Here is an 11,623-nt window from a genome sequence, read left to right as displayed (position 1 = left end):
AAAATATCGGTCTCAAACTTTGAGAAATGCAAGAGCCGAAAGAAAACTACGTTTAAGTATAAATCTTAATAATAAAAGATGTAAAAAAAAATTTTCAACCATCAATTCCATCGGCATCAGCCGGTAACGTTGTACACGAAAATACAAACCCTGGCGGCCACTAGACGAGGCTCTAGAGGGTTCGTAACGTTACCGGCTGCTTCCGATGGAATTGATAGTTGAAATATTTTTTTTTACATCTTTTATTATTAAAATTTTTAATTTTTAACGCTGCAACAAAAAGTATTGCGATTACTGCGTGAGTTTCTAATTGAAAATTGAACGTATAATCCGAATTTCAACAATTTAAAAGTTGATCTTGCTGTTTTTTGTTTTTAATTTTTTTTAAGAAGAAACCGAAGAGGGACTCAGTGGGGTACTTTACGGGTACTTTGTAGAGGCTCCTTTCAGTTCCTTCTGGCCGCCAGGGGTTATATGTAGAGTCGCGGAAAAGAAGACCTTTTGTGTCCCGATGTCAACAGATCTGAGCTCTTCCTTCGTCCATGGAATATATATCCAGATGAATAAAGCAAGAACTGAAACGCTTGCAAACAGAAAGAAGTTTCAACGCGAGTTCTATCAGGCCTCGACTGTAAGCAGTTGAAAGTGCGGTACTATTCAGTGTGTAACCGGTATTTAATTGCAAATACCAAAGTATGTTTCCACCCTGTTCTTACCCGGTTACCGTGCCGTAGTTTGCGCTGATGACAATCAAGGTGTAAATCCTCTACTAGGTTCTTTCTTTTCGAAAAATGGAACCCGGATTTCATTATACTAGATATATTTATATATCCATTATATTTTTTATATATCCATTATATCCAATAATGTTCATTAGTTAATACAAAAATTTGTCTTATCTTTTTCAATACCTATATTCCTATGTAATTTAATCTTTTTCTATCTTTTTTAAATATAAGTCAGAGCTATCCTTCCAAATCCCAGTCTTTCTATCGGCATGAATCCTACGGTTATGCACGTCTATTATTTTCTATCCGCTAGGCTATCTAAAATTTCGTCTATTTACCGAATAGAAACCGGGGACAAGATCCGGGTAAACTTCCGAAAGAACCGGATAAGATCCAACTTCTATCTGGATTATACCCGGTATTTTAAGGAACCGTGGTACAGAGACCCTCTATCTGCAACCCGAGGACGCGTACGGTGGGTTTTTCATAGATCCTGAGGTTTGAGGCTAGAGCAGGGCTGACCACTTTAAGCAGGTGCTGACCGATACGAAAAGTATAAGACTGACAGGCAATTCTTCTGTTATTTTTGTCTTCGTTTTCCAGGAATCGTGCGAAAGGTTACAGTCATGGTAAATTATGCCTCACCGTCGACCACACAGGGGGGAGTCTGAACTTTTGTACTCGAATTTACGATACATTTTATTTCCAATTTCATTTTTAAATTATAAAATGAATCAATATTTCTTCGTTCTCCTTTATTTCGTATTAACTTTAAATAAAGATTAAAAATTATTTATCTAAGTTTCTAACAATTAATTTTTGTTATTTCTATTAAAAAGTTTCAATACTTGTAAATGAAGAGTGTAAAATCTATTTCGAGTTGTACAATTTGACAATTGTCCATAAAAAAATTTCTTATTATTACTTCATTCAAGAAATAATGAAATATGCCACATTTTTAACAAAAACTGTGCTTATAAATTTTCATTTAGTCATTACTCACTAAAGAATAATAGACAACATAGTCATAGACGTATAATTAAAGAAATTTGAAAAATATCACCTAAACATTTCATTGTTTTATATTGTTTCAATTGTGTGAACTATATGAATCTTAATAAATAAAACGTTTATATTTATTTCCATATTATATTTTACTTTTGGGAAGGATAATGTTTTTCAAGCTCGGCGGGAGGTATAATGACCATGAACAACTAGGAACCAGTTGAACAACAACATTTATCAGGGCCTGTTTGACCTAGTCAGTCTAGACTGATACTGTCAGTCTTTGCAGCCAAGGACTGACTTCTGGTGAGCCCTGGTCTAGATCTGGAGAAATTAAAACCCAAATAAATAAGAAAAAAAAATTTATATATTATATATACGCACAATTATTTCTCAAGAGGCGTAAAAACTTTAATTAACAAAAAGTTGATAACAAATACTTCATTTTTCCCTTTTTTTTCGAAAATCGAACTTTTCCCATTTAAAACCCCATGTTAATTTCAAAATCCCGGGGACACCGGTTAATGTCGACCGATTTGAAGAAAAAAAATGTTTCTTTTTTCTGAAAACGCAGAAATTCGAGGGATAGAACACCGAAAATCGAATTTTTGGTCCGCGAAACATAATATTTTAAATAACATAATATATTATATATTTATATGTTATTTAAAATATTATAATATGTTTGCGCGGACCCAGGAAACAAAAATCCATTCACTTGCATTTGAATGGGTTTGAGGTTTTTTGAATTGCGTGTCTGTCACTGAATTTACAGATAGCCGCTCATAGGTTGGAGTGAGTTTTGAATGAGTATTTTTTTCTTGGACCCATTCAGTAGCGATTCTGAATCAGCAATGACCGATAGAGTAACGACAGTTCCGAAAGAAAATTATTAATTTAAATAAAACAAATTTAATTCAAATATTTTAAATTATTTATTAAAAAATAGTTCAATGGGCAACTTTTAAGAAAATCCTGACATACACTTAGTCTACTTTTATTTACAGACTATTTATTTTCAGGGATTTTTTTTTATTTTGTTGAACATTTTTTTCACATATTTGTATCACACCACTTTAGAATCTTACAAATTTATTTATACATTTTACACAACAAAAGCTGAAATTTTTTCTTTTAATTTACGTTTATAAATAATCGTTATCACTGAAAGTGAAAAATGAATGTTACAATCTGTAGGTTATTTAACACGTGGCCTTCCTGCAGTCATTAGCATGTGCACTGAATAAGTTGAATGTCAACGGAGCTTAATTCAGTGTAAATTATGTAAGTCCTGTACAGAATAATCTATTGAAAAATTGTAAAAAGAGAATTACAACTAAATAATCGTTGAATTTACAACTAAATTGTTGCATCAATTATAATATATTACAATATTATTTACTTTTTAATTGATCAGCATTGTCCTATTCAAATTTATCACTTCATACTTCTCAATCGAAACAATTCTTGATAATTTTAATCTGCATATTCCACTCAGTTGAACTCAAGCTGAGGTAACCTACAATTGGCAGATTCACGTTTATTGAAAATTGCTATGTGCGCACCCTATTTTTCCCATTGGGTGTGATCTTTTAAGAACTCCATTTCATATTGAATATCAACTCATTCATATGCACATTAATGACTCGTAGAATACTCATAGGAATTATTTCAGGTTTTGTCAGTCTCATTCAACTATATTCACTCAGCATTTTGAATGTGGAATGGCAGATTTAAAGCACCGCACACAAGTGACTCGCTTTCTATTGGTTCTTTTTATGTACACTATGGTGAAACAGTCTAAATTTACGAACAACAATTATATAATCGATATTATAAATGTTTTTAATTTAGAATAATGATTCAAAAGAGTTTTAAATTGGACTTTAGCAGCTTGAATTTTGAAACTTTTTGGCAAATTTCCAATTAGAAGACAAAAATATACATACAGATATTTGTTTGAATAATAAGATTTTAGCCATAGGATAAGAATAATTATTTCTTAATTTTACAATTATTTAATTCATGAAGCCTTAAAACTATGGAGCCTAAACGAAAATCGGAATTTGCATACAAATTTAGATGTCCTGCTGCATTATTAATATTCCATTTCGGAAAAAGAAATACTAAGTCATTAACTACGTTCATAATTTTTTATTTGATAACAGACTTGAACAATAGAATTGGTATCACACAACTGGAAATTTAAGAATGCTACAAAATTCGTTTCAAATAGTACACTCACGTTTTGATAATGTTTAGAAATCAATTTTTGAGCTCTAAAATGTTGCTCCGTGAAAAGGTACCCTTACTCGCTTTGCGATAGAAACATTTATTATGCATATACTTTAGGTACATAGACATACTATTTAAACAATATACCTGTAACTACAAGGAAAATTGTGATAAACCTAAAAAATGAAAAAATCAGTCTTAATAGTACAAATAATATACTTGAGTTGCTAAGGCATTATTGAAGGTAACTTAATCACTGAGATACGTCTAGATTCATTAAAAGTTTTTATGTAACTGCTATGTAACTATTGCGTTAAAGTTCATAGCATTCAAATATTCGACATATTTGTTAATTTTCCAAAAATGACGTAAAATTTGTCCAGGTCACTAGTTAAAATAAAGTTTTATGGTTACATAACAGCAACTTAACACTTTAAACTTTTATCTCTCATTCACTAATATAATCAACTATTGGTTACAATTGTCTCTGCGACATAAAATAAAAAATTCTAATAATTATGGATAAAAAGGCATCAATCATGTTTTCACATATTTAATGGTATCCATCATCTATGGCTACACTTAATCTAACAATATAAAAAGCACAATAAACAGAGCTTTAATCAACTGTGATTTGTATGAAAATGATTGAAGAAAAATCGTTTTGAAATCAAATCACACGTGTGCAATTACATACACAGAATCTATTATACAGATTGTACAATTTAAAGTCCCTTGTAAAACGTTATATAAATATTATGTAACTTGTATGTTTGGCAGCAAATTCTGTGTAGCAGAAAAGTAACATCTTACTATAACAGTGCTTTAACATTTCATTACTGTTGGAACAATGTAGAGCTTCTGTTTTATTACAATTACGTAACAGATATATAACATTTCGGGTTTTATTAGAACATTTACTAAAACCTGCAACACTTTACGAAGAACATTTTTTTCATCGATTAAAATGATTATAACCTAATTATTATGCATATCCCAAAGTAAAAAATGCTCTGAAAATTTATAAAATACATAACCGTTAGACGGCATCGATAAGGCAACCGTACAAAGTAGAATGACTACTTAGTAAACACATTTTGGAACTGTTATGTAACAGAGAGGTAACAATGTTTACTGCATATTTCTTAAACTTAATATACATCGATACCGATTCATAATGTATTAATCCGTTCTCTTATAATGTAATATATCTTTATATTCATCAATGTAAGAATATATGCATGAATATGCGCGATGAACGTGATATTATATTACTAAATATGGTACCAAGGGAATCTTCGGTTATTTTGTACTTTGCATTTTCGATTTCTCGTTAGCCTACGATAATTCCCTTAGCAAAATAGTGATCTCTATTTCTGAATTCAGTTTCTATCAGTCTTTAAGATTACGAACAGGATTGTTCATTGTACTTTAATTGAGGTAGTTATTTGTGCGAAAAACTATTTCTAGATATGTCGTTGAGCATTATTGCAGCTGTATCCCGGAGAAAAATTCGGTAACGATATGTAACCTTATGATTCCCCTGTGTGATTTCTCAGCACTCAGTTTAGTAAAACGTAACAAAACTGCTAGCTAACGATTATTTAACCGTTACATAAGTTATACAATAGTTACATGTGTTATATAAACGTTACCTGACAGTTGCATAAATGTTACAATTTTTTCTAAACTGATGTTATCTCATCAGGGGAATAAAAAATCATAACAGCGATATCTCAGTCGCAACGGCACTTTTCAAGACAATATACATTTCTCTATAATAATAATCGTCCTATCAAGAGCATTAAATGCTGTGAAGAAACACGTTCAAAAACAATATTTCGTCTGGTATAGATCTTAAGTCTCATCACCGTTTCTCAGCAATAAAGATAATTGCAAATAAAAATTAATGTACTCGAGAGGGACGTAAAATAACTATATACCAGTCTCTAAAAGGCAGACGCACTCTCAGTCTTGTTTGAGTTTTTTAAAATACAAAATTGTAATGCAACCTCCCCATTTTCACAGTTATTAAGCAGTTATATAACTGACATATAACCAATATGTTTTTAATGTTTTGTGCATCTAATATGTAACACTTACATAAAACAAAAGAAAATATTCAAATAATTTCCATACTGGTTATCTTCCAGTTACAAAATACTTTTCATTAGGGTTACATAACATATTGAATGTAACGGTTATATAACGTATTTACACAAATATAATTTTTTTTATATAGCTGTGATATCACTCTTTTTCCTGTGTTTTATGGGATGCATTTTAGTATTCATTTTTATAAAGGCTCGAGATTGAAGTCCCATACGTCATTTTTAATTGTGAAAAGGTAAAGTTGAAAGTACGGCTTTACACTGAGAAAATAGCCCAGAAGCTTGATGATAGGAAATAAAAGATGTTCATAATTGTTATATAGCACTTACGTAAACAGTTACATAACAGGTATGTAAATTTTATGTACGCCATGTATCTGTAATATAATATTTTCATCGATTACAATGATCATAACTAAAATATTATGTATATCCCAAAATTACAGAAACATTTATTTGATAAATTCTTATTATCAGCTTCAGCTACTATTTTCTCTCAAGGTTTCGTTGATAAATTAGGTCGCGCTATTTTTTGACCCTTCGCTCCCACCCTCGCCGTTGGGTCACCTAATTTATAGACGAAACCCGACAGTATTGTTATTTTAACTCACGCTTAGGTGGTGATATTATAACTCCCCCATTATCACATTTACCCTTAACCGAAAGATCTTGCACGGCATCTTCAGTGGTGGCATCAGGTGTCACAGGTCGAGTTTCAGGACTTCGACTCGATCCACTTACATCGATAGTCATACTCTCATATGGTTGATCTGTCGCATAATTTTGTGATGATGAGGAATGTTGAGTAAAAGTACCGCTTGGTTCATCATAATCACTTTCTGATAAATTCCTATAGATGCGACCATTAGCATTTCCACCCAATCCATATGGAAATGCAGCGCTACTGCTGTTATTATTGCTGTTGTTGATGTTTCTTTTTATTTTTTTCATATTTATACCAAGTTTTTTTGCTTTGTCATAAAGTGTCCGCGATGGAACCTTGAATTCCTTTGATGCTGCTACCGGAGAGACTCCCATTTCCATCGCTTTCAAGGCTTGTTGTAGATCAGCGTTAGTATACTGTTTGTACTTTTTCCACTCTGCTTTCTGTAGTGGACTGTGTCTCGTGGAACCTAGTGCAATAATTAGAAAGTAGAGTGCAAATGTAAATAGAATTGCAAAAGTTATGTACATGTTACATTACTGTTACATAACGGTAAATGTTTTGTTACAAGTTGCAGGTGGCCACTAAAGATTCAAAAAAAATGGAATAAATTTTTTAAAATTAAAACCTTCAAAAATGAACTCTTTATAACTTGAACTACCTATTAATTTCTTGTAAATTGTCATATTCAATTAAATAAAAAACCTGCCAAATTTACGATTTCAAAGGCCATCAAACTTGAACAATTTTTCTTTTGAAACTTACCAATAGAAAAATTGAAAATTTAACATTCTCAAACCAAGTTTCTTTCAATTTAATACTTTAGACATTGAGCAATTTTACATTTGGGACAATTAAAATTCGATAGATTCAAAAAAGGAAACACTGACCATTTTTCAACTATTATCTATTAATAAGATGGATGAATTAATCTGACACATCAAGTTCGCATCTAGGTTCTCCATTAATCAGATTTTCCATAAACCAATAATGTAACTAGAAATGAACGCTATGCGAAATATTGATTCATAGAATAATTCAAAACAGGCCTTCGTGAAAAGGCACTCTTAAGGGTGTTGGTTCAATCCGACTTTGAATTTTTTTAATAGGTACGGCACTGATTCCATACATATTTTTTCCGAAGGATTTGTGAACCATAGAAATAAAACTTGTCGAATATCCGGGGTTTTGTGAGATCCTCGGATCAATAAAATGTTGAAAAATCAAAAAATTTGTTGAGGAAATGATTATTTTCCCGACAAATATGAATTTTGCGAAAAATAGACTTTTTAGAAAGTTCGACGTAGGTATAAAGCAGATATGCGAGGCGTCGCCGATATCCCAAGTGTGAATGTGTGCACGCCGAGACCGTAGTAACGAAGACCGAAGTTAAGAGGTTCTGGTGTATAATATGTAATTTTAATAACAAATGCTTTTACTATGGAGAGCAGCAGACGACAAAACTCTCGAAACTGTGAGATGGGCGGGTGATTCAAATTAGTATTAGCCCGGTAATAAGCGTTGAATAGAGAAAAATTAATATTTCCAGATTTCAGCGTAAAAGTGGAGATTATTCTATTATTTTGAATGCGCGATTTTTCCATCTGTCTAAAATGTCATTATAAGAATAGGATATCTCAGAAACTAATTCATTTCTATGTCCATAGCGGCCGCCGCATAGGTTCCGATTCCCCAAAAGTGACAGTGTTTTCAATATATTTAATTCCTTGTAATTGTAACGACAGATAAACCTCACAAAGATGTCTTCTATTCCCCAAAAGTGTTCGCATTTCGAGATTTTTCAATTCCTTCTAATAAATTCAGAAAATATGTGTAATAAATTGTTTTAATTTCTTCATGTGGAATACAAGTTTTGAAAATTTAATCTCAATCAATTCAAGTCTGCCTCTCTAGAGTTAAAATTATTTTAATTCAAATATAAATTTGAATATTTTTCGAATTTATAAGTTATAAAAAGATTTAATAATGAAAAATAGGTTTAAAAAATCCTTTCTTTAAACTTTAATAAGTCGATTGATAGGAATAGGATTTGCACTTTTTCTGTTCCCGTTGGGGGATATTTAGACGGAGAAAAATCGCGTATTCATAGGAATACAAATTCTTCATTTTTCTGAATTCAACGCTTATTACTGGGAGGAAAATATATGTAAACTACTAAATGAATAATACTGAAACTAATATGTTCCTGCTGTAGAAAATACAGAAGGCAAAATCTGTTAGATATTCAAATGTTTTATTTTGTACATTCTCATCTTAATAAGAAGGTATTGTTTTTATGCCGGATAAGTCTAGTCGAATTAGATTGTATTTTGGCACGCACAGTTTTGGAACCAAATAGAAAGATCAAGTTCGTAAACCAGTCTTCGTCCTCGTTACCACGTGTTCAGAAGGCTAACATTGCTGACACATGTAATTACAGACAATTAGAGAGAAATATATTTTTTCATGTGTAAGTAATAAAAGTTCCGCCATCGTAATTTTGGCTCAAGTGCAGCAGTTATTTGTACAATTTTATATATGACTGCATCGTCGATCGCCGACTACTAGATCAAACGCAAAACATAATAATTGCCTAAAATTGGGAACTGTTGGCAAGAAATCTGAATTTCAATGCAATGTCAACGAGAGATCATATAGTAAATAATTAATGTTAGACCTTAGAATAATATTTATGATTAAAATGAATTAATATTAATTGCTCTTTTTTATTCAATATTGCTTTAATAACACTAAGATACCCAATCGGTCGCGTGCCATGTGGTGCTACTGTTAAGGTCACAGAGGTACCCTGCTGGCGTATAGTCGTCCATCGACGACAGTCATATAAAATAGTAAAAATGTCATCTACATTGGGCCAAGAATCACGAAGACGGATTTTTCACTATTCCAAATCGGCATTTTTAACCTACTTTAATAATAAGCGATAAGTAAATTAAATGAACAAATAAGCACTTTTACCAAATGTTTAGATCATACACTTTTAAATAAAACGATAAAGAAATGCATAAAAATTCTAAATTGAACTGTTTAATATTAAAGTACCTAAAAACTATTCAATTTCCAATTGGATTCGTAACCATTAGCCATTTTAAAGAATATTTAAGACAGTCATATAATCACTCTTTTCCATTATATAACAAGTAACAACTTTATAACAATCCCTATTAAAAAAGCCTACACAATGAACTACATGAGAACCCATATAGGATCCATTTTCGAATACCGGTCTTAAATGTCGAATTGAGATAGGATGGGGAAAATTTTGAGGGTTTTTACATGGGTTCTTATATGAATACCGCTATAGAAACCTACGAATGGCTCCTACATAAAATCTTAGATTAATTGCAAACCCACCGATGTAGGAACATACATAAAAACCAATAATAAAAACTGAAATATATTATTATTATTATGCCATTAAGCCATTTCCTTTTGGAGGTAAGCGTGAATCACTCGGTGAGGAAGTGAGCAATGTAGGGAGATTTTTAGATTGGTCTAGAATTCCAATGTTACTTATTTAAACAGCATGTTCGGTCTGCACCACTGCTCAGATCTTGGTTGCTGATCAATCTCTCTAGCGATCACCCCAAGTGACGAGCCTTGCAAAGTCATTATGTGAAGCTCCCCACTCGGGCACACTATTATCCTAGATCTTTTGTTTCAGGCGTAATTCACTTTTGTGTTTCTTTGACTTCCTATGTCTCTTCGAATTAAGGTCTTATTTGCACATTCTAACCAACCTTTCAACGGCCTGCCTCTGAGAATACTGCTATTTACCTTAAGGGCATGTGATACTCCGTCGTGTGGTCAATCGGGTACAGTTCCCCCGGCTTTTTTCCCACAGAAATGAAAATTTTTAAAAACTAAATTCGGAGATGCCCGGACTAAAAAATGTATTGTGCTAAATAAAAATTTTATGCATTATTTTGAGGTTACGTCGTTTTTCATCTGTGCCTTTCCGATAATTTAAAAATTATTAATGAAATAAACTTTTTTAATTGCCTGCAAACAAGGTTAGTTCCGGGAGATTAGTTTTATTTATAAGTCGAAAGTTTTTGGCCAAAATATTCCGTAGTTTGGAAGTAACGCTCGGGAGAATTGTAACACACATAACTTGGAAATATACAAACGTTGTTAGCAAAATCAAATTTTTTTTGAAAAATAAACACAAAAACGTGTGCGGGGACGTCCGTTAGCATGTTCGCTATCATTTCTCAGAATTTGACTACAAAATATTTCTTATCCTAGGAAAAAAGCCAGGGGAATCTAAGACTAAAAAAATCGATACTAATTCCTAAGCGCTATGCAAATTAATCACATTTTGCTAAATTAAAACTTTTTTGAATTAACCCACAAAAGAAGTGTGTGGGTACGTCAAAATATTTATTATTCTAGAAAAAAAGCCGGGGGAAACTAAAACTGGTAAAATTGACAATTTTCTAAGTATCACATGCCCTTAACTTGATAAATTTGTTTTGTTAGTCATTCAGCTTTCAGTCTTTTAACATGCCCAAACCATCTTAGAATATTTATTTCATATATGTCAACTAGTGTCTCCTCTAAGTCATATTCTTTGAGGATTATCTATTATTCACTTTGTCTATTAGTGTTTTTCTGCATATCATGTGCAGTAATTTCATGCTGATCTGTCCTAAGCTAAATATTTGATCCGTACATGATTATGTTCCATACATAAATCCACTTTGGAACTCTCATATCTTTTCTTCTTTTATTTTCATTACCCTACGAATAAGTATTATTGAATATATTTTAATTACGCTACTTAATAAGCTGATACCTATGTAATTATTGTAGACGCTTTTATCTCAATTTCTTTTGTATATTGGTACGATAATCTT

The 11,623-nt window shown here is 31.8% G+C and overlaps 1 protein-coding gene across 2 annotated transcripts in view; it reads right to left on the bottom strand.

Annotated features, from left to right (window-relative positions):
* Nucleotides 1-3,872: 3,872 nt before the first annotated feature.
* LOC117173218 overlaps nucleotides 3,873-11,623 on the bottom strand; it is a 26,210-nt gene continuing 18,459 nt past the window's right edge. For both annotated transcript variants that reach the window (XM_033361671.1, XM_033361672.1), the window contains exon 4: nucleotides 3,873-7,212. In XM_033361671.1, coding sequence (XP_033217562.1) covers nucleotides 6,677-7,212 — 536 coding nt within the window. In that variant the 3' untranslated portion in view covers nucleotides 3,873-6,676. The remainder of the gene's footprint in view (nucleotides 7,213-11,623) is intronic.

The sequence above is a fragment of the Belonocnema kinseyi genome, chromosome 5, assembly GCF_010883055.1.
Source record: "Belonocnema kinseyi isolate 2016_QV_RU_SX_M_011 chromosome 5, B_treatae_v1, whole genome shotgun sequence".
Taxonomy (NCBI): Eukaryota; Metazoa; Arthropoda; class Insecta; order Hymenoptera; family Cynipidae; genus Belonocnema; species Belonocnema kinseyi.
Note: the sequence above shows the minus strand (reverse complement) of the source record. Positions and strands in the feature narration are given on the sequence as shown.